Genomic DNA, 23705 nt, shown 5'->3' with positions numbered 1-23705 from the left:
AATAACATGAAATAATTGTGTTGTTATTTTATTCTATACATTACTTTTACAGTTAATAATTTTTTTAAATGCTAACTATTGCCATTACTCGAACCGGTGTTGGGTGTAATGCATTACTAAGTAATTTATTATTGTAATTATTTATTGTAATTAAGCTACGTTTTTAGTGAGGAAAAAGGTAAGTAAGGGATTACTATTAATTATTCAGTAATTTAATTATAGTTACTTCTTATGTAATTGTGTTAAATACTGTATAGACTCTAGAACAATTCTATATAAAACAACTGTGAGTTTAAAATATAAATGTAACGTCTAATATTAAAATGTATGTTTACTAGTTTAACTCTGCCCCCTTAAATTATTTGGCCAGTTCATGAATAATTTATTTGATTTTATATGATTTATTTGAAAGAATTAAAAGAACACTTTCATGTCCATCCTTGTATTTTTCATCTGGTCGAGCTTGATAAGGGTTTTAGAAAATAATTACAAATAAGTAATGCAATTACTTTTCAGACAGAGTAATTATTACAGTAAACTAATTACACTGTAGAAGATGTAATTAATAGTTAGTAATTACTGACCCGAACCCAACTAACACATGAGGATTATCACAAAAGCCAACAAAAGATGCAGTATTTCACTCCAAATGAGCTAGAACTGTGACTGATGATTTATTGCAATAAAATTAATTTAACAAAAATGAAATTGCACAAGCAGTAAATATATATATATATATATTTATTTATATATTTATTTTTTTAATAAAAAAAGCATTTTTTTAGAATCAGAATCAGAATGAACTTTAATTGCCAAGTATACTTACATACAGATACAACAACGAGACACAGGTAATAAAAACTGAATGTAATAAAATTACAAAGAGAAATACAATATTGGCACTATATAGTACTTGGGGCAGTTTTTAATTGTCCATGAATATGTATAAAATAAACCTCTTAATTAAATTAATTGTTATATATTTAATATATTACAGTATGTCAATTATTATGTATTTATGTTCATATATAATATTATTAAATAAAGACATATTTTAATATATATTTAAATATATTCCCATTTTAATTGATTTAATTCACTTTTTTATATTATTTTGGTACTGTATTAACCTTTGGTACTGTAATGGTACTGTATTTTGTTTTTTTACATTTTAGGGAAAAGTAATAAAAATATCTTAAAATTAATCTTATAATACTCATAATATATTTGTATATTTTCATAATTTACCTTTATATATAAATGTAAATTAGTTTTTACTAACACAATCTATACAGAGTGAAATTTGGCAGTACATTGACTGTATTATATTCTAAATTGTACCTTTTTGGTAAATTATTATTACATTAAAATCATTACAATGAATCTTGTTACATTGTACATTGACTCTGTTATACTAAATGGTTACATTTTTGATGTCTTTTTATTTATTTTTTAAACACATTTTTTGTTTGTTATTTACATTTTTGTAAATTAAATTATGTTTTTTGATTACGTAGGGTCTATGTATTATAAATAACTATATATTTATATAATATATTTATTTATAAATAATTATAAATAAAATTTGAAAAGCGCAATCGCCAAGGATGACGTCAGCGATCCAGAGAACCATCGCGAGATGTTGCGGCTGCATTAAGGACAGACCTTTAAAACAAATGATCCATGTCACGTCATACATTCGGTGCGCATGCTCGACTATCACATGAGTTATAGATCTACAGGCGAGATTAAAGAATCCCCACAGCGGTTGAGGGAAGTTTGTTGCCGGGTGTCGATACGGCGTTACTCCTTCACGAAACCGAACCTCGTCCCGGAACCAGCAGCTGTAGTCTGAACCGGGCGGACAGGAGAACATGAGCTTCTTATTGTAAGTTTGATTATGCTATTTAAACCATCTTTGATTGACTTACGTCGATTTACAGCCGCAGCTCGCTTTTTGCTAAAGAGCTTCTTGAGTTTCTCAGACCTGGATTGACTTAAATTGTGCGCGAGCACATCATTAAATCCCTATTTTGAACTTGACAGTTACGTTAAATAATATAATATTTTCAATGCAAATGCCTCAGGGACAAGATTAACTGGATTTTGGCTCATTCGCAGCCAGTTTTATGTGCTGGCTTGGAAGGAGAACAGATATTATGTAATACGTGTTTGTTCATCGTTCACCGTGTTTTGAGTGTGTTGTGGGTCTTGTCATTCAGTATAATTTAAAGGTATATTTCTCCTAAAACATTTAACCTTTTCTTATCATTTACTCACCTTCATGCCATCCCAGATGTGTATGAATTTCTCTTTTTTTGCAAAACACATTATGATTTTTAGAAGAATATTTCAGCTCTGTAGGTCCATACAATGCAAGTGAATGGTGACCAGAACTTCAAAGGTCCAAAAATCACATAAAGGCAGCTTAAAAGTAATCCATGGTTCGATATATGTCTTCAGAAGCGATATGATAGGTGTGGGTGAGATACAGATCAATATTTAAATCCTTTTTCACTATAAATCTCCACCTTTGGCCAGCCCTGACCAGTAGGTTGTGATAGTCGTGAAGAATGTGAAAGTGGAGCTTTATATTAAAAAAGGGCTAAAATATTGATTGCATCATATGGTCCTATAGTGCTGAGATATTCTTCTTCAAATATTAATTTGTGTCAAACACATCTGGGATGGCACAAGGGTGATTAATGATGAGAGAATTTTCATTTTGGGGTGAACCATGCCTTTGTCATTCCAAACCTGTATTGATTTTTTTCTTCAGTGGAACACAAAAAGTTAATTTTTGAAGAAAATCCAGGCCACACTTTTCCATATTAGGAAAGTGAAGGGCAACTGGTGCAGTCAAGCTACAGATTTCACTATTAAAGTTTCAATACAGTGGATCATACGACTTTTGCGCTATATTCCAAGTGTTCTGAAGCCGTGTGATAGCTTTGTGTGTTCAACAGAATTTATAAGTTACTATTCATTACATTACACTTTCATTATATGTAAAAGAGCAGCCAGGAATTTTTTTTAAATGTTCACATTTTGGGGGGCTTGGGTAGCTCAGCAAGTAAAAATGCTGACTACCATACCTAGCATCGCAAGTTCGAATCCAGGGTGTGCTGAGTGACTCCAGCCAGGTCTCCTAAGCAACCAATTGGTCCGGTTGCTAGGTAGGGTGGAGTCACATGGGGTAACCTCCTCGTGGTCTCCATAATGTGGCTCTCGATCTTGGTGGGGCACGTGGTGATTGCACGGATGCCACAGAGAATAGCGTGAGGCTCCACAAGTGCTTCGTCTCCTCGGTAACGCGCTCAACAAGCCACGTGGTAAAATGTGCAGGTTGACGGTCTCAGACGTGGAGGCAACTGAGATTCGTCCTCCGCTACCCGGATTGAGGCGAGTCACTACGCCACCACGAGGATTTCGAGCGAATTGGGTATTGGGCATTCCAAATTGGGGAGAATAAAAAATATTCACATTTTGTGTTCGATAAAATCATACGGGGTTGGAACGACATGTAGGTGAGAAAATAATGACATAATTAGCATATTGGATTACATTTAATTTCAACAATTTTGCACCGTTTTGATCCTGAAGGGTGGTTGTTTTTGCTTTCCTAGTATTGACTTGAAAGAAACATGTTTACATCTTTAATAAAGAGGAAGAGAGTTATGAAACTCTCAAATGCAGAACGTTTCTCAATCTTGTTTTGTTATCTGATGTCCAAGCAGGATGTCCAATGGGTTGTTTATTCTTAATACAGTATGTCTGAAATTGAATGCACTGATAAAGTTGTATCGAACTTGAGATGGGGAGTTGATCATTGTTTTACACAGAACAGCTGTGCATATGTTATGATTTCATTCGGAAAGTATCACTCATGATGGCTCACCAGAAGCATGTGATTTAGGAGAAGTTAAAATAATAGGCCAGAAGTCATCAGAACATCAGAAACAGACCCGTGATGTCATTGCCATTGTATTGTTGTCAGGGTTTGTTTTTTCTTTTTAGATCTGAATTTGATAAAATACTGATTGGAATGTATTCCTTTGATCAGAACTGGATAATGCACATTTCTGTGTCGAATGATCGGTCTTGTGATTCATACTCGAAACATATAAACTATATTTAACATTATGACACGCAACCAAGTTATTATTCTCTAGTTTGGACCCTGCTGTTCATTTAAAAAAATTACTAGCTTGTGTATCTGAAACGACTCAAATCGGGAAAGCTGTATCAATACCCAGCCCTAGCAGATATCGGTATTGGCTGATGCCAATAATCTCATAATGGCAAATTATACAGTACTAATCAATAACATTAGTTATTTGCACGATGAACTAACCTGAACGAACAGTGTTCAATTGTATTTTTTTAACTAACAAAGATTAATAAATGCTGTAAAAAACAATATATTGCTCATTGTTTGTTCATGATACTTAATGCGTTAACTAATGTTAACGAATGGAACCTTATTGGAAAGTGTTGCCATATATGTTTATTACTAGTAGTTAATACCAACTAATCATAAATTGCCTGGTTTGGTTTTCTCTGTTCCATCTCCTCCAGTGGGAATCGTTCGTCTAAGACATTTAAACCGAAGAAGAATATTCCGGAAGGATCTCACCAGTATGAACTGCTCAAACACGCTGAAGCCACACTGGGCAGCGGGAACCTGCGTATGGCCGTCATGCTTCCAGACGGAGAAGATCTGAATGAATGGGTGGCTGTCAACAGTAAGAACTGGGAGAGAAACCATAAGAACAATTTTATTCATGTGTCTTCTATTGAGATTTGACATGGCATAAACATTTCCTAAACCATTCGTTTGTATTTCCAGACCACAGTTTTTGTTATTGTAGATGGTTCTCTTGTCTTGTTTTTTGTGTGCGTTGTTTCTTATTATCTTCTTAATAACTTTGACCTTTTGACCTATTGATGTCAACAGTCCAGACCCATATTATCATTAATGATCAACCATTCAGTCCCAAAGGACTCTACTTCAATTACTTCAAAACACACCTCCCCCAACATGGACACACATACAGTACCTCACTATTTGGGCTTTTCCACTGCACGGTAGAGCTGGACTCAGCTCACTTTTTGGGGGTTTTCCACTGTGGATAGTACCTGGTACTTTTTTTAGTACCACTTCGGTCGAGGTTCCAAGCGAGCCAAGCCGATACTAAATGTGACGTCAAAATCCTGCAGATCACTGATTGGTCAGAGAGAATCGTCACTACCGGCGTCACTCGATTTGCGACATGGGACATCGACCTGCTAGTTTTAAACACCAGTTAGTTAGCAACAGTGTAATTTGTTCACGCGACTTTCTAATTGTAAAAAGAAATGGCTGTGTGCAAAACCACGCCATGCTCCATAAATGAGGTGCAGACGTTCCTCTCGTTAGTGACGAGCTAAACAACGTGAAATGAAAAAGTCTTTCAGGAAGTGTCTACCACACCGGCTACCAACGGACCTACCAACAGTCCAGGGAAAAGTAAAAAAAACGTAAACGTGATTACAGAACCATCAAGGACCACAACAGCCAGAGTGGTTCAAACAGAAGATAGTGGAAGTGGTTCGACCAAATGGACGCTATCTAGACCGGCAAGCAATGGGCGGGAGAGTGCCCTGGACTCGGCCACGGTGTTATTTGAGTACATGATGGAGGATGGTACGTTTTGTTACGTTAAATCTATATTCTACTTGAAAGCGTCACTTTATTTAGTTGACCAGCTACTGGGAAGCTTCTAAAACAACCAGGCCAATTTAACTGTTACACTTGTTTAATATCACCACCAACAACTGCTTTATGCAGCACAATGAGCTAGTAGCTAACAGCTAGCGGTTGTGTTATTGTTTACGGTCCGAAATGTTTGAGTCAAGTTTAAGATGATGTCTATAATCCCACCCGTGTCACTAAACTGCAGTGGAAAAGCAAGCTCAGAAAAGTAAAGAGAACAGAAAAATTATGATTTTTCTGTATAATTAACAGTAAAAATGTATATTATGTTTAACAAGCGAGTACATGTACTTTTTACGGTAAATAGTTAATTTTTATTACATTTATTTTAATTTTACATTTGTTACCCTGATGGTGTTTAGTGTTTGTGTGTGTGACACTGAGCACTGTCTCTACATGTTTATTGGTGATTGCTCTTGGAAGAGCCACTATTGATGAACTTCATGTCATTATGTGCCCTTTTGTAATTACTTCGGTCTTTGTGGCAGGGTGGAGGGCGGGGTGGGGGTCGTGACTCCGCATACCTGGCCCCTAATTAGGCTGATGAAGCCCGAGAGGGATAAGGGTGACCGGAGACGGCAGTGCGACAGAGAGAGAGCTATGGCAGCTGTCCGACACCTGTGTGTGTGTGTGTGTTTGTCTTTTTGGTTCAGTTCTGTATTAAACTATTATTTATATTATCAAGCCGTTTCTCACCTCCTCCTGGATGGATTCCCGTCGTAGAATCCTCGACACTACCGTCCACGCCGGACGCGGGAAACGTGGTGAGAAGGGACTGGACTCCGGATCACCTGAAGCGGTAGGGCCACTGCCAGGGGCGGAGGAATGTCCCCGCGTGCCGCCAGATATGCAGAGGGGCGTTCTGTCCACTGGGGGTTGGAGGTTTGACTCCTGTCCACCCTGGGAGGAGTGGCTGTTGTCCGCCTGAGAGGGTGGAGGAGTGATCGAAGACCACGCGATCAATTAACTGGCTTGACAATATAAATAGCTGCCATAGTTCTCTCTCTCGAACTGTCGTCTCCGGACGCCTTTATCCATCGCTCGCCTCATCAGGCTGATTGGGGTCCAGGCGTGCGTCATTCCTGTAATGGATAATAAAATGTAATTTGATTTGGGGTTGTCTCTGCAGCGGTGGATTTCTTTAATCAAATAAACATGCTGTACGGCACCATCACAGATTTCTGCTCTGAGGACAGCTGTCCCGTCATGTCAGCCGGACCGAAGTGAGTTTTTTTTAAACCGTGAATAAACATTTGCCTCTTCTTTGTCTGTATCTCACTCATATCATTCTGTTTAGATACGAGTATCATTGGGCAGATGGGACCAACATTAAAAAGCCAATAAAGTGCTCTGCTCCCAAGTACATTGATTATCTGATGACGTGGGTTCAAGACCAATTGGACGAGGAGACCCTGTTTCCTTCTAAAATAGGTAACCTGTGACATCACAGTCCCTTTATTTTCAAGTTTGGAAACTAGTTTGTTTTACAAAGTGTACAGTTACGTAGAGCATTTTCGAAAGTCTTCATTTTTGTGGAGGAAAATGCTGTTTTAGTGTGTATGAGAGGCATAAATGTAGCAAAATGTATGAGTTTTCAAATGTAAACGAGTTCATGTGGCCCATAATAAATGTTCTGTGGAACACCAAATAAGGCAGAATGTTCATGCTGCTCTTTTTCATAAAGTAAAGTGAAATGACACTGCAACCAGGTGCTGTCAAGCTCCAAATAGGACATAAAAAGCATAAAAGTAGTCCAAATGACTCGTGTACCATATTCCAAGTATTCTGAATCCATACAAAATCTTTGGGCAAATAACAAACCAAATTACAGTAATTGTAGCTTTCAAGCTTGCACATAAATCAGGTGCCATAAGAAGTCGTGCCAGGTTCAACATTAAATGTCATTGGTTCTCATGCGTCCTGTAACCAATAGCATCACGCTATGTTTGAATATATAGGCTACTTTTATGGTACTTGTTGTCCTTTTTGGAGCTTGACAGCGATACTGGTCACCAAATATTTTAATTATATGAAAAAAACTTAGGATTTACTTCAAAATGTCTCTTGTGTATATTTTTCTTTCTTCTGAGGAACATAGTAATTGGAACAATGTGAGTAAATTATGACAATTTGACATTATTGGTGAATTTTAGTAAATATGTTGCAAAGCATTAAAGAGAGGTTTTTAAAAAAAAAGTTAAAGAGTTAAAAAAAAGTAAAAATAAATATAAAAAGTATAAAATAAAGTTACAAACTTTATAAAACATAGTTAAAAATGTAAAAATTATTATGTGAAACTTAATACCAGTTATTAAAAAAAATTAAGGAGTTAAAAAAAGTTAAAAATACATATAAATATACATGGTAATTGGAACAACATGTGGGTGAGTAAATTATGACAAATTTACATTTTTGGTGAAGTTGGTTAATTTGAGTAAATATGTTGAAAGCATTAAAAGAGGTTTTAAGTAAAGAAAAAATTAATGAGTTAAAAAAAGGTTTAAAATAAATAAGTTACAAACTTTTTAAATCATAGTTAAAAACTTAAAAATCCTTATGCAAAACTTAATACCAGTAATTAAAAAAATTAAGGAGTTAAAAAAGTAAAAATTAAAAATGTAAGAAAAATATACATGGTAATTGGAACAACATGTGGCTGAGTAAATAATGACAATTTGACATTTTTGGTGAATTTGAGTAAATATGTCGCAAAGCATTAATAAGAGGTTTTAAGTAAAGAAAATAATTAAATTGAGTTAAAAAAAAAGTTTAAAATAAATAAAGTTACATAAAGTTAAATAAATAAAAATATACATAGTAATTGGAAAACATGCGGATGAGTAAATGATGACAGAATTTACAGTTTGTGGTGAACTATCCCTTTAACAAATATGTTGCAAAGCACCAAAGAGAGGTTTTAAGTAAAAAAAATAAAAATATAAAAAAATTTAAGGAGGATAAAAAAAAGTTTAAATGAAAGTTACAACATTTTTAAAACTTTGTAAAAAATTTTATTTTGAATTTTTGAACAAAAATAGTTAAAGTACAAAAAATATACAAGTAAAAAAATGAAAGCGAGTTACTTAATTTAAATAAAAATCATTATTTAAAAATGTGTATTAAAAAAGTTAAGTTAAACTGATTGTTCACCCCAAAATGTAAAATTCTGTAATTTACATTTAATCATTTACTAGCTCACATTCTCTAACAAAGCAAAAATTATGACAGAAATGACAAAAAATAAAAAGAATTGGTGAACTATCCCTTTAAATTGGACATTTTATACAGTGCAAGTTATAACCACAAATAAGAAATGCCATCTGTTGTTGTTGTTGTAGCTCTTGCGATATTCAACTTCTTTTCACTGTTTTGATGTCTCGTATGTCCAGGTGTTCCTTTCCCGAAGAACTTCATGTCAGTAGCTAAGACCATTCTGAAGCGTTTGTTCAGAGTTTATGCTCATATATATCATCAACACTTTGACGCAGTCATGCAGCTGCAGGAGGAAGCCCACCTCAACACGTCATTCAAACACTTCATCTTCTTTGTACAGGTGCGCTGTCAGTTCAGTTTGGTGACACTTGTGGTGCAGAAATGTCACATTTCAGATTTAATGAACTGATCACGATAGATTTCACCCATCAAACTGCTTTCTCTTGTAATACGATTTCTGCGATAGCGCCTAAATGACTATTTTACTTAAATGTTTTATGGAAAGGGATTATACGTAGTGTTGATTACAGAGTATACAAACCACACAAATGCAAAAAAGAAAGAAGGAAGAAACCACACAAATACTTTGTCTGTAGGACGAATAGGGAAAATACTTCTGATGTTCTGGCACTGATGATAACAACTGTGTTTTGTCCTCTTGTTATTTTTAGGAGTTTAACTCGATCGACCGCAAGGAGTTGGCACCCCTTCAGGATCTGATTGAGAAACTAACAACTAAAGACAGATAAACAGAGAAAAGTAGAGAAGGAGAGGCAAGTAATGAAGGAAAACCAGCGATCTAACTCCGTCTTGTGACAACCCATCTGTCTTTTGTTTTGTACGGATGATTTTTACTGTTGCACCGAAGGCGATCTCTAGTAGAAATACGGGATTAGCACAGTGCTAACACGTAAAGGGATCACGCCTGTTTAGAGAACCAGGCTTATGCTATATTTAGATTGGTTTTTACTCCTTGAAAAACTGATGCCTGATTGAAATAGTTACTACTACTTATTCACATTGTTAGTGGTCACTGTAAGAGTGAGATTTAACCCAATCGTGCTTAATATGTACTACAACGATTCCATGTGTTAGCATGGTGCCTGTATCGCGTAAAGCAGTGAAGAGGGGAATGTTTTAAAGGGTTTTTTGATTCTTCAATGCCGTATTACTGACAGCAAAAGGATGCAGTTTAATAGTCAAAGTCTATTTTCCTATGCAATGATTATTACGTTGTTTTTCCTTACTGACGTTGGTTATAGTCTATATCATGTACTTTTACTGAGCTTGTTTCTCCATTTATATATTTCTGATGTTTGGATTGGTATTGATTGGTGTTAAATGAGTATTCCGGGTTCAATGCAAGTTAAGGTCAATGGATAGCATTTGTGGCATGATGTTGATTACCTGAAACGTTTATTTTGACTCCTAAATTGTTGTTATTATTTTTTAATACAGCAAAAATCGAGGTTACAATGAGGCACTTACAATGCAAGTCAGTAGGGACATTTTTGAAGGATTTAAAGGCATAAATATGAAGCTTGCATTAATTCTTCTGTTAAAACACGTGTATTATTTGAGCTGTAAAGTGGTTTAAATCGGCATTTTTATGGTTGTTTTGGGTCGGCATTGCAACGAAGTTGTAAAATTGGATATAGCTTTGCACAGAAAATGTTAGTAAGCGATTTATATCACACTAAAATCATGTAAACACACATATTGTTTACATATTGTGGCTATACTTTTGAATTGGTGTTTATTTTAATGTTTACCGATTGGGCCCCCATTCACTTTCATTGTAAGTGCCTCACTGTAACCCAGATTTTTACCTTTTTAAGAAAAGGAGGGACGAGTCAAAATGTATTTCTGTGGCTGCCACACCTGCTGTCGATTCAGCATAACATGTATTGAACCCGGAATATTCCTTTTTAAGGATCATGATGTTTGTCAGGTTTGGAATACTGAAGCTGAAATATTTTAGCCTATTTTTAAGAAGTTTGCAAATAGCAAATTGAATTTTGTATTTTTAAAATAACATTAATAAAGCTTAAAATATGTAGTTTTTCCTGGTTTGTTTTGGTTTATTTTGTTAAAGATTACTCAATTCAATTTGATGGGATTTTGTGTTCTTAAATCTTAAACATAGGTGCAAAAACAAAACAACATTTGGGGGTGTTGTTGATGAAATGCATGCCGGAATCGCTACTTTGTTGAACCCAGATGGCTTTTGGAAATACTGGCCTTGATTTTATGAAGTTACTTGTACTGATTTTATATCTTATGCTGTGTGTCAAAGAGACATTATGAAATGAATGAAAACAGTTTTGCTTAAGCCGCTCCAACTAGTTGAGTTAATCATTTTAATAAAAATTATTTCTTACTGAATCTGCTCTAATATTAAAATCCATTTTATTATTGTTAAGTTTTAAGTTGCATGATATCCATTCGATCTGTATTTATAATCCAATTCATCCAGCAATTTGAAATGAATGTTTGCGAATTTAGCTTTTGCCCTATTAGCTGTTTATATATACGATTTTGAGAAATGTTTGGCGTTTGGTCCAGAAATGAATGACTTTGGACATTTCTTCTCTACCTCCGATTCAACCATTTTTCTGTCTAAGATGTAAACAAATATTTTTTTTTACAGTTCTATTTGAAATCCTCTTGTTAAGTTTATTTGCATTTGAAATCACATTATTTCACAAATGCAATGTTTTTACCTAATAATGGTTTGGACTATGCTTTAGACTAGTATAAAGTGCCAACCACTGATTAATATTGGACAATATTTATAGAAATTTTTATCACTGGAACAATAATATATTTTCCCTGAATTGTGCAATAATTAGGTTATTCCTAGATAAGATGTAAATATGTGCAACTGAGTCGACCATTATTATTTCCTTATATTTTACATCAATAAAACGATATCTCTAACTGATGTTGTAATTGTTATTTCAGCTGTACATGAAGCAAATAAAACCCTTCTCTTAACACATAGTATTTGCCTTTATTTTGCTGTAGTTACATGTGTGTTTGTGTCATGGTTATAATGGTTTTGGGTTTTAATTTTGGGCTTACAGCTTCTCAATAAATCAGCTTCACAATTACTCATCAGCTTCACATTTATACGTCATCTGTACTTCAGCTGGACGGCAGGACTCTTGTACCCTGACTCTCTCTACTCTCCGCTGGTGGCGTGGCCGCTTATATGGCACTCTCCCCATGCTTACTGGAATTAAAGGCAGGTTTTAGGCATGATCTAGCTCAGGTGTAAGCACCCTTATTGCTTTCTCTCTCTCCGGATGGATGCTTGACCACCCCCCGCTGCCACACTGCCCACACACTGAAAAAATCCATTCAACTAAGGCTTTGGAAGCAGGAGCACACACACCAAGTCTAGTGCCACAGGGACTACCTTGGGATACCCAGCTTCCCAGCTCACCAGAACTGGATTGGCGATTCTACTTGCACTCCCATTTGACCTCTTCCAGGTATATTTTCAGTTGAGAGTGTATACTTTATTCTCTGGTGTGTTCTTGTCCAGCAGTCAAGTCAGTCTTCAAATGGGATGCAAGAAACCTGTAATGCTGGAGAAGAGTGCGTGAGGCCTGAACACCATCTAGAGTGCTGTTGTCCTCCCTGCCACCCATCTCAGGTGAAGCCGATGCCTGGTTATGGTAAATGGTCTGCACTTATATAGCACCTTTTTAACCTTAGCGGTTTTCAAAGCACTTTACACTGTGTCTTATTCACACACCAATGATGGCAGAGCTGCCATGCAAGGCGCTAGCCTGCCATTGGGAGCAACTTGGGGTTCAGTGTCTTGCCCAAGCACACTTCGGCATGTGGAGTCGTGTGGGCCAGGAATCCAACTGCCAACCCTGGGATTAGTGGACAACCCGCTCTACCACCTGAGCCACAGCTGCCCATTATATTGTGTTGCCAACTGGATCACAAATGACTCCGCTGCATCCTTTAGTGGCTCCATTTTCTTGGACAGAAGGATAACAGAAACCATTGGATCCATCAGACATGCAACTGATGGTGTTGAATCAAACCCAGACGACTCTGTGTTCAGTACAAAGGCAAACCTGTTACAGAGGCACTTCAGCGTTATTTGTGCCAGTTGCTTCCCTGGTCCACTTGCCTGAAGGTGAGCTTCGAGGTTCAGTAGTGATGGCACCACCTCTGAGAGACACTGGCTATCAGTTTGTAACTGGTCTGTGTGAATTGCAAAAAGCTCCAGCAGCTTCAACAGTACGTCAAGCTTTACCCAGTCACTATTTAGCAAAGTGTCTATGCTCAACTTCTCAAGAACCTTGTTCTGTTTAGATTTCCAGAAGCCTTTTTATCATTTCATAGGAGCTATTCCATCTTGTACTGATCAACCCCTCATTAACCACTGAAGACTTGCATATGGTATGAACTAGCCTCCTTGCCTTTGAGATTGCCCCCTCCACACTTGGGTGCTTCATGGCATCTTTTATAGTAAGCTGTAATGTGTGGGCCTGACATGCCATCCACTGAAATATTCTCAAGTCTGCAGTCTCTTGGCACATCAAAAGATCATTCAGTTCTTCAGTGGAAGACAAAAACTGTTTGGCTGGATTGGCTTCTTCCTACATCTGCCCATCTTTTCTCTGGTCCCCAAGCAGCCTGACTGCTTTAAAGGTGCAATATGTAACAATTTCATGTAATATTTGCAAATTTTTGTCAATGTATAAATGGCTTGTAATGCACCTTAAAAACTGAGCCCTTCCCAGACTTCCTAGGTTGCCTATTAAAGCCTGTAGACTGATTTTCATGCGAAGCGAGCGGTTCGCTTTTGCCGGGAAAATCTGTTTATGCACGCTCCAGGAGAGCCTTGCCTCAGTGCCTCCACTGTTCAACAGCGACAACAAACTGCAACACTAGGTAACGTTATCTTAGAGATGGAATCCAGCAAACATCCGGCAACAGCGCAACACAGACTCCTACACAAACTCGGAGCAGGCAAAAAATAAAATAAAACATGTATCTACTGAATCCCATCTGGTTAAGCGGGAACGTGATCATGGTCGAGTGAAATCTAGAGTGAACATCGGCAGGGCGTTTGATTCCTGGAGGGACCTTCGTTCGGTTTTGGGGATTAAAACCGCCACTGAATTGGCGTTCTTCTTAACTGCAAAGCATGTGAAATATAGTGCCATAAGGATTGATCTGTGTCATTTTAGCTAACTTGATCTTGCCTGCTAATGCTGATGAATTGCAAGCAACCTAACTTCATAACTTTCAAATAATTTAAAAGATTTTCTCTTTATGCTAAATGTCAGGATAATGTCAACGTTAATCTGTATTTATTCAGCAAGGTCAACAACAATAACACATGAAATGAATGCTAGACAATGTTCAAGATACTGCAGAAAGACCCATTCAGTAGTGTAACGTAACTTGGTTATACAGAAAATATATACAAAAGTTTAGATATGACATTAATTTAACATGCTCTTTTTGTCTGAGCTCTGATGAAACAATGGTACACTTATTTTGATCATGTCACTACACTCAGAAGCTTTGGAAAGACATTTGTGTTTTTGTCAAATGTAAGATTTTGCCAGGCTTCTAAATGCATATGAGAAACATTATATTTGGGTATTTTGACTCGGACCCCACAAAAGAAAATATCTGTTTTGTTATTAATTAAAAATAATTCCTAAGCAAATTTTCAAACTGTAAACATGTTTTATCTGTCTTCTTAAAAGAAATTGAAAACTATTTAAATGTGATCATAAGAAAGCTATAAGGACTGTTCGTATTTGCTCTGCTTTTGTGCTCTTCATGTGATCTTTTTTATGTGATATAATGGCCCTCTTATTTTTTATTATTATTATTTTTACAAATGTATTTATTTTTTGGTCTTTTTTTATTGTTGTTTTTTATAATTGTTATTGTTGTTGATATGTACTGTACGTTTATTTATTTTAGTTTATTTACGTTGTTTATTTTTTGTTGAATGTTCTCAGCAACAAAAATAAAAAAATTAAATATCTCAAACACCAAACCAGCACAAACCAATGGAATAATTTGGGTGATTATTTAATTATATGGGGTGCCAACTTCACGGAGGTGCTGCAACAAGGCAAATATATCAGTAGTCATCCGAACCATTTTAGACTGGAACTTTTAATCCTTTAAAAGACAAAGAGAACACTTATTTAAAGATTTAAAAATGTTTAAGCCCTTAACAGGTTAAAAGCGAGGCGCAGGTAACGAGTGCGAGCTGCCTGCAGCGGTGGCAGGAAAGATTTTGTCCGTTGCGTCGCGTCAAAGTCCAGCTCTCACTCATGATCCGTCGCGTCAAAGTCCAGCTCTCACTCATGATCCGTAGCGTCAAAGTCCAGCTCTCACTCATGATCCGTCGCGTCAAAGTCCAGCTCTCACACATGTTCCGTTACGTCACAGCCAGCTGTCAGACAACATCGGTAAATGTGACATTCAGTTCTCAACTAGGACCCCGCCCCGCCACCGCTGCAAACACACACCCAAATATATTAGAAATATGGTAAGTACATCACATACAGCATCCTCCATATTTTTTAATTGAAAGCCTGTAGAACAGTGCAAAGATCCGAGGCAGGTGGATAGAGATCTCTCCCTAAAGATAAAGATGTTACCCCTAATGAAACCCCACTGGTACGTCGTCTTCCGGCCATGATGTTTATCCTTCGAAACGCATCAGTAGATGGCATGTTTAAGATGTGATGCGTTGAGACGTTATAAATATACAAAAACAGTTTTGTAACATGCGAGACTAAGTATAAATTTTTTTTTTAAATGAACATTTTTATTTCGTTTTAGTAAGTTTTTGTAGCAATGCAATATAGCTTCAGTTTCGTTTTTAGGAAAATTGTAGTTTTAATTTCGTTTTTCCAGGTTTTTCTTCGGAACTTCGTTTAAGTTTCTATTTCCGGTATGAACTGTGACGTTTACAGTATGTTATGAATTTGTATGGCACAGGTTTGTCAACAGCTGTTTCCGGGTGGGTGGCACCTGCAGTTTAAGTGCCAGAATTTAATCTCCCGTCTGTTTACTAGGTTAGTTACTTATTTTGCTACGTTGTTGAATTAAGGTAAAATGTCTCAGACAGCTACAAGAGCCTGTCCGAGCCCTCTGAATGACAGTTTGGAGAAAATAATGAAACGGATCTCCATTGAAGGGAATATTGGCAAGTCGTTCATTCTCTTCTGTCACTTCTCAAATTATCTTTTATTGCAGGACTTGTACTTGTTGGATACGATGTTTATATGGTTTAAAAAACGTATTTATGGATTGAGATCTCTTTTAACAAGATATAAAAGCTAATATTTTTATTTGTATTTATAAAAGCTTGCGATGGCGCTATAATGTTTGGCAAATAATTATTTTATGCATATTTTGTCGTTGTGTCTCGTATTAAAATAACTCTAAATGCTATTTTCGTTTGTAAAATTTAAAAATTGTTTTGCTTATAGCGGAAGTCGTCTTGTTAAATTATATGCGTAAAAACATCATCATATAAGGTTTAAACGTTTATATATACGTTTTAAACGGCTTTTATGGATTCTGATCTCTTTATAAGATTTAATGGGATGATTTTATCAAATAAAAAAAAATAGTTCTGTGTTATGTAGTTCTGTATAAAATATTTTAAATTTCTTAACAACCGGGGTGAAGTTGGCGAACATTTCCTGTCATAAAACCTGCGAAAGCGCCTAAATGTTTGGCAAATGCTTGTTTTATGCATATTTCGTCTTTGTCTCTCGTACAAAAATAATCAAAATCCTACTTACTTATTTCATCTAATTGTGCTGCATATAGCAGGAGGGAGTTAGGTTGTAAATTATATCAAAGATACTCTAGCAAGTCAGTCCACTGTCGCTCTTAAATGGGGAAAGACCGAAATCTACAAAACGGTTGGTAAAAAATTACACGTTTCAAATCAGCAATAAAATTGGATAATTTTGGTATCGTAAATTGTGCTTCTTTACCTCATATTACTAAATCATATTACTATTGCTAAATCACGGAGTTTTCCTGGCTTGTATAGCTAATACGCATGCGCGTTAGGAAGTTGATTGACAGGCGATGTCTCTATCTAAAAGGTGATTCGCTCTTTTACCTGTAAGGTGGGACTTCTTCTCTACATCCGTTGGGCGCTAAAGCGTCTTGGTCCATTGATTGATTTTAATAGAAGTGGCCCGTCTCTGCTAAACTATCTCTGCTTATATGCGCAAAACATATAAGAGTGGTCATTATCTTGGTGTAATATTATATTCTGTCCTTTTACTTTGTGATATTTGTTACAATGCTGGAATATGATTTTTATATCTCATCTTTTCCTGCTGTAGGGGCGGGTAAAACCACGTTTGTGCGCCTTTTGGAGGAGCATGACCGAGAATGGGAGATAGTACCAGAACCCATCGCTAGATGGTGCCATGTACAAACTCACCATGATGATTGTGAGGTACTGTCATTTAACATAACCAATTACTATATACAATTATTGTAGTGTAATATATACACACACACATATATATATATATATATATATATATATATATATATATATATATATATATATATATATATATATATATATATTTTTTATTATTTATTTATTTATTTTTTTTCGTGTGGCTTCAGTATCTAAATACTTTTTGGGGCCACCATATGATACATTTTTATGGCATTGTATAAGTATAACAAACAGGCTTATAATCCACCGCTGTGATGGAAACGGCTGACAAACACTGTCGTCCCCCGAGACTCAACAGATGGTTTAGTTCTTAACTGCTGAACGCTCAACCAGACAACAACTCCACTCACACACATATCTACTAAAAATATGTAAATATGCTGCTGTTAGATCCTTTATTGAAATGTGCATTTCATGAGATCTCTCTCATACACTGTGTCAGGAGGCCAGTCATTTATATTTATGGCTGCTTTTATGCTGACTCACAGTGATATGAATTGCACTTGACCCACTATTAAAGTGTCAATTAAACCTACCATATTCACGTTCACATGCCACAGTCCCCAGAGCACTGCACGGAGATCAAGCAAGCTTACATCATTTCAGACCCCGGGACACTTTCCGTGACATAGATTATTCACACCTTAAAGGATCAATAGTGGTCTTCCCTATTGCTTGCTATTACTTTTGCTCATACCCTTAACCCTAAAGATGAATCTTTGGAACGTACCAACTCATCCTGTACTGTTTGTGCTACAGTATGCTACAGACATGAATGATTTTTTGAAGTACAATGTAGGTGGGAGACCAGAATGTCATAGAGAGTCTTAGGGCTGAGCTCTTTTGACTAGGGTCTTTTAGGTAACCATCCAGTAATCACCCAGAACACCCTAGTAAGTGCGCTTCATGATGGCGAAAAACCCTTGCACGCCCGTCACATCTAGCCTCAACTCTCTCCTTGCAGTTACATTCTCCTTTCCCTCTTGCGCCACAAGGGGGCCCCATATAACTGTCTAATTGAGCCATTGCAGCTGCTTGAGTCTTACTCACAGCGTTTAGTATATTTAAAAATAAAACTATAAAAAACGACCTTGCTTTGTGGGGCCCCCTGGTGGGACAGGGTCCTAAGCAACCGCTTATACTGATTATAGTTATAAACGGACCCGTACGTATATAAGGGTGTTTCTTCAACTTTGGTCACTTTTATGTCCCAGGGGTTGATCTTTGTTAAAACGAACATATTTCAACTTGTTTTCTTTTTTATGTATAAAAGTCACATTAAAACTGAACATGGTTTTACCATGCCTTCATCAATTATTTTCAGTTCTTTTCAAATGCCTTGATGTACAGATTTCCTTTTTTTTTTTTTTTTTTTTTGACTTTTTCCAAACCCAGACTTTTTACTTGTTTAAAACTATGATAATCTAAACAAACATTGAAATAAATACGAACCATTTAAATATCTGGTTTGTGATTAATTACGGCTGTACGTAATTACGTAATCCCATGGTTATGGCTTGATGAGAAATGAGACGAGATGTTTTAAGAAAACATCCATCCATCCATCCATCCATCTTCAACCGCTTATCCGAAGTCGGGTCGCGGGGGCAGCAGCTCCAGCAGGGGGCCCCAAACTTCCCTATCCCAAGCCACATTAACCAGCTCTGACTGGGGGACCCCGAGGCGTTCCCAGCCCAGTGTGGAGATGTAATCTCTCCACCTAATCCTGGGTCTTCCCCGAGGCCTCCTCCCAGCTGGACGTGCCTGAAACACCTCAGGGGGCATCCTTACCAGATGCCCAAACCACCTCAACTGACTCTACTCCGAGCTCCTCACGGATGACTGAGCTCCTCACCCTATCTCTAAGGGAGAAGCCCGCCACCCTTCTGAGGAAGCCCATTTCGGCCGCTTGTACTCGTGACCTAGTTCTTTCGGTCATGACCCAGCCTTCATGACCATAGGTGAGGGTAGGAACAAAAATTGACCGGTAGTTCGAGAGCCTTCTGGCTCAGCTCTCTTTTCGTGACAACGGTGTTAAGAAAACATATTCAATGTAAATATCACTTGTAAGGAGAGTATTTTTATGAACTTTAATTTAAATAGTAGTTAAATACAAAAACTACAATTTAATTGTGTTTATTAAATTTTAGCAATGAAAGTAGCAAGAGAAAGTAGTCAGACATTTTATTTCAAAAACATAAAAAATGTAATTTCCATCAACGTCATTTCCTCCGTCATGATATTTTTATGACTTTCAGAAAAAAATTATATTAATCTCCTGTGAAAAAAAACAACAGTGTGTAAACCCCCCCCCCACATATGTGTGTGTGTGTTTCAGGAACTAACCACCTCTCAGAAGAGTGGAGAAAACATTCTGCAGATGATGTACGAGAAGCCCGAGCGCTGGGCGTACACCTTCCAGAGTTACGTTTGCATGAGTCGTATACGCTCCCAGATGAAATCCACCAATGAGAAACTCCGAGAGGTGGAGAATCCCGTGCAGTTCTTTGAACGATCCTTGTACAGCGACAGGTGTGTGCACATTGAGAGGCTAAAGCCCTGTTTACTCTTGGTATTAAAGGAAAAGTTCACCCAAAAATGAAAAATCTGTTCATCATTTACTCGCCTTCATCTTGTTCCAAACCCATATGACTTACTTTCTTCCGTGGAACACATAAGGAGAAACGTGTTTGTTTGTTTCGTTTATTTCTCCCCAATTTGGAATGCCCAATTCCCAATGTGCTCTAAGTCCTCGTGGTGGTGTAGTGACTCGCCTCAACCCCAGTGGTGGAGGACGAATCGCAATTGCCTCCGCGTCAGAGACCGTCAACCCGCGCATCTTATAGCGTGGCTCGTTGAGCGCGTTACCGCGGAGACATAGCGCACGTGGAGGCTTCACGCTATTCTCCGCGTCATCCATGCACAACTCACCATGCGCCCCACTGCGAGCGAGAACCACATTATAGTGACCACAAGGAGGTTAACCCGTGTGACTTTACACTCCCTAGCAACCGGGCCAATTTGGTTGCTTAGGAGACCTGGCTGGAGTCACTCAGCACGCCCTGGATTCAAACTCACGACTCCAGGGATGATAGTCAGCGTCTTTACTCGCTGAGCTACCTAGCACCCCAAATTAATGAAATGAATTCTGAATGTGTGTGCCTCATATGATCTGTGTCACAAAGAAGCTTACCAGTTTTGTTTTAGTCGGATGATTGTTTTCTTTTAAATCCACACAAAACTGGCAAGCTCAAAAGACCTTGTTTTGGCACAGTGATTAATTGACAGGTGTGTTGGCGGTCCCCCGCAGATGTCCAGGACACATTCGGGTTTATACTACAAATGTAATGTTGTCACATGCATTTCTGACACTGAATGTGTTTCAGTGATTGGATCAAGGTCATAGAGAAGTTTAATGAGCTTGTGCGTGTGTGTGTTGCAGGTATATCTTTGCCTCTAATCTCTATGAGAGCGAGTGTATGAATGACACTGAGTGGGCAGTCTATCAGGACTGGCACAGCTGGCTTCATAAACAGTTTGGGAAGCACATTGAACTGGATGGCATCATTTACCTGCGGGCAAAACCAGAGGTACGTGCACACACTAGAGGTCGACCGATAGTGGAGTTTGCCGATACGATATCTAAGATGTTGGAAAAGTGGTGGTGTAGTGGACTAAAGCACATAACTGGTAATCAGAAGGTCACTGGTTCGATCCCCACAGCCACCACCATTGTGTCCTTGAGCAAGACACTTAACTCCAGGTTGCTCCGGGGGGATTGTCCCTGTAATAAGTGCACTGTAAGTCGCTTTGGATAAAAGCGTCTGCCAAATGCATAAATGTAAATGTAAATGGAAAAGGCCAATTTATCGGCCGATAGTTTTTAAAATGCTTTATAGAATAAATTAAAAACAAATCTTTGTCTATATACTTACCTTGAAGGGCACAGACATTGAGGCTATGCACCAATTTAGATTTGGTGCATAATGTGGGACTTTTAAACATAAACACATAGGGACTCTTATATTGTAATGACAGAGGTTCAACTCATTTACAACACACTATATGTGTGTATTTACCAAATTACGGTTTTATCAGCCTATATATTCACCAAATGAGTAAAAAAAAAAATCGACAACCATCAGCATAGATTTTTACAGATAACTGATAGTTCCAAAAAACAGCTATTGGCACCAATTAATCGGTAAATCGATATATCGGTCTTCCTCTAACACACAACAGTGCGCTATAATTAAAAGTTGTTCAACTTCAATAAGTATTTGGCTACACAACTAGCAATTAAGCTACTAACAATAAGCAGCCAACTAAATAGTATATTACGCTAGCGATAATGTTTTAGATATATAACTCTACGATTATATATAATGAATTAACAATCAATTAGTGTGAACAGATAAACTGATATTAAGTCTAAAAAAACTAGAAAATCTTTAAATCAAGGATACATCCTAATTTTTAAAACTGAGGTTAAAACATGGTAATAAACAGCAGAATTATTTCGCTTTAAAAGAAAAGAAAAGATAAAATGCTGCGCTGGGCGATTCAATTGGTGAATCATTTGTTTGAATCAGTTCATTAACAGTAAGTGAACTGTCCGAATAAACTAATTCACTAAAACGAATCACACATTCCAAATGTATTTTATTTTTTTCTCCCCTTTTTCCCCAATTTGGAATTTCCAATTCCCAATTTGCTCTAAGCTCTTGTGGTCGCCTCAATCCGGGTGGCGAAGGACGAATCTCAGCTGCCTCCATGTTGTGAGATCGTCAACCAGCGCATCTTACCACTAAGAAATAGCGCGCCCTTGCCATCCATCGCAGCAATCTATGCACAACTCACCATGCACCCCACCGAGAGCGAACCACATTATAGCGACCACAAGGAGGTTACACCCATGTGACTCTACCCTCCCTAGCAACCAGGCCAATTTGGTTGCTTAGGAGACCTGGCTGGAGTCACTCGGCACACTCTGGGATTCGAACACGCAAACTCCAGGAGTGGTAGCCAGCGTCTTTACCACTGAGCTACCTTCAACTCAATCCAGCCTTAAAGTTGTGCGTGCAATACAATGTGAAATAAGAAAAGCCGATGTAGACATTTGACATGCTAAGCCACTATTGGTTGGGAAACATTGGAAAATGACAGCTGTACTGCTGTCATGCTACAGAAACTGAAATTGTAAATGTAGTTAAAGGGGTAGTTAGCCCAAAAATGAAAGTTCTGTCATCATATACTCACCCTCATGTTGTTCCAAACCCAACAAAATATGCACTGAAAGTGAATGGTGACTAACATTCTGGCTTTTACTTTTGTTTTCATGCATGAAAGAAAATCATAGGGGTTAGGAACAACATAAGGGTTAGTAAATTATGACATAATTTTTATTTTATATTTTGGGGTGAACTATCTCTAGGTTCAGTTATTTACTCCCCAACACTGACACAATCACGAAGTACTCAAAAAGATAAAAGGATGAAAGTGTAAATTAAACCAGCTAGTTCACTTGGAACAAGGGACAATTTTGTTATTTGTATTTCAGCTGTGTTTGGAGCGACTGCATTTTAGAGGAAGGAAAGAGGAACAAGGAATTCCACTGGAATATCTGGAGAAACTTCACACGAAACATGAGTGCTGGTTACAGCACAGGACTATGAGGTATCTGTCACAGTCACTGTGTTTCCAAGGACTCTTATTTTGAAGTAGTTTTGTCCTTTGTCTTCTGTTTCCCCTGGACTACGTTTCCAGCATTTGTTCCCCATCATTGTCACCTGTTCCCGATTCTGTCATCAGCCCTAATGTGTATAAATACACACTAGTGTAGTTCCATCATTGTCAGTTCTTGTTCGTTGTTCATTATTGCATAGTTTGTAAACTAAACGACTGTTCTGTTACCTAAGTCATCGTCTTCTGAGTATCCTCGCCTTGTCATTATTAAAGGATTGCTGCAGATGGATCCTGCTCTCTTGCCTCATCCTTACAACACGTGACCGAATAACAGACCAAAGTAAATGGATCTACCGCCTGCAGTTAGCTCCTCCTCGAGCAAGGGGCTGTCCAGTTGAGGATCATGTCTGTGAGTTTCGGTTAACATGCCAGTGCCAGTGCCCGTGCCTGCCACGGTTAATGAGCTAGTACCTGTGCCTGCCACGGTTAACATGCCAGTGCCCATGCCTGTAGCCTCGACCGTCCCATATCCAATGCCTGTAGCCTCGACCG

At 37.5% G+C, this 23705-nt stretch overlaps 2 protein-coding genes across 2 annotated transcripts in view; both read left to right on the top strand.

Annotated features, from left to right (window-relative positions):
- Positions 1–1728: 1728 nt before the first annotated feature.
- LOC127629074 (MOB kinase activator 1B-like) lies at positions 1729–11960 on the top strand. The gene is made up of 6 exons (XM_052106116.1): positions 1729–1888; positions 4579–4745; positions 6885–6978; positions 7053–7186; positions 9145–9308; positions 9640–11960. The coding sequence occupies exons 1-6, from the start codon at positions 1875–1877 to the stop codon at positions 9715–9717; spliced, it is 651 nt and encodes a 216-aa protein (XP_051962076.1). The 5' UTR covers positions 1729–1874; the 3' UTR covers positions 9718–11960.
- Positions 11961–15996: 4036 nt separating this feature from the next.
- LOC127629072 (deoxycytidine kinase-like) overlaps positions 15997–23705 on the top strand; it is an 11220-nt gene continuing 3511 nt past the window's right edge. Inside the window, exons 1-5 of the mRNA XM_052106114.1 lie at positions 15997–16178; positions 17341–17456; positions 19807–20000; positions 20911–21058; positions 23029–23144. Of these exons, the coding sequence (XP_051962074.1) occupies positions 16088–16178; positions 17341–17456; positions 19807–20000; positions 20911–21058; positions 23029–23144 (665 nt within the window). The 5' untranslated portion in view covers positions 15997–16087. The remainder of the gene's footprint in view (positions 16179–17340; positions 17457–19806; positions 20001–20910; positions 21059–23028; positions 23145–23705) is intronic.

Source organism: Xyrauchen texanus, chromosome 35 (assembly GCF_025860055.1).
Source record: "Xyrauchen texanus isolate HMW12.3.18 chromosome 35, RBS_HiC_50CHRs, whole genome shotgun sequence".
NCBI classification, from domain to species: domain Eukaryota; kingdom Metazoa; phylum Chordata; class Actinopteri; order Cypriniformes; family Catostomidae; genus Xyrauchen; species Xyrauchen texanus.
The sequence above is the reverse complement of the archived record's forward strand: the minus strand, read 5'-3'. Positions and strand labels throughout refer to the sequence as shown.

Bases quoted from the DNA above. Each gene is read 5' to 3' on its own strand.
- LOC127629074 (XM_052106116.1), top strand. The intron at 4,746-6,884 runs GTAAGAACTGGG...TTGTCTCTGCAG, and splicing joins TGAATGGGTGGCTGTCAACA to CGGTGGATTTCTTTAATCAA. The intron at 6,979-7,052 runs GTGAGTTTTTTT...CATTCTGTTTAG, and splicing joins GTCATGTCAGCCGGACCGAA to ATACGAGTATCATTGGGCAG.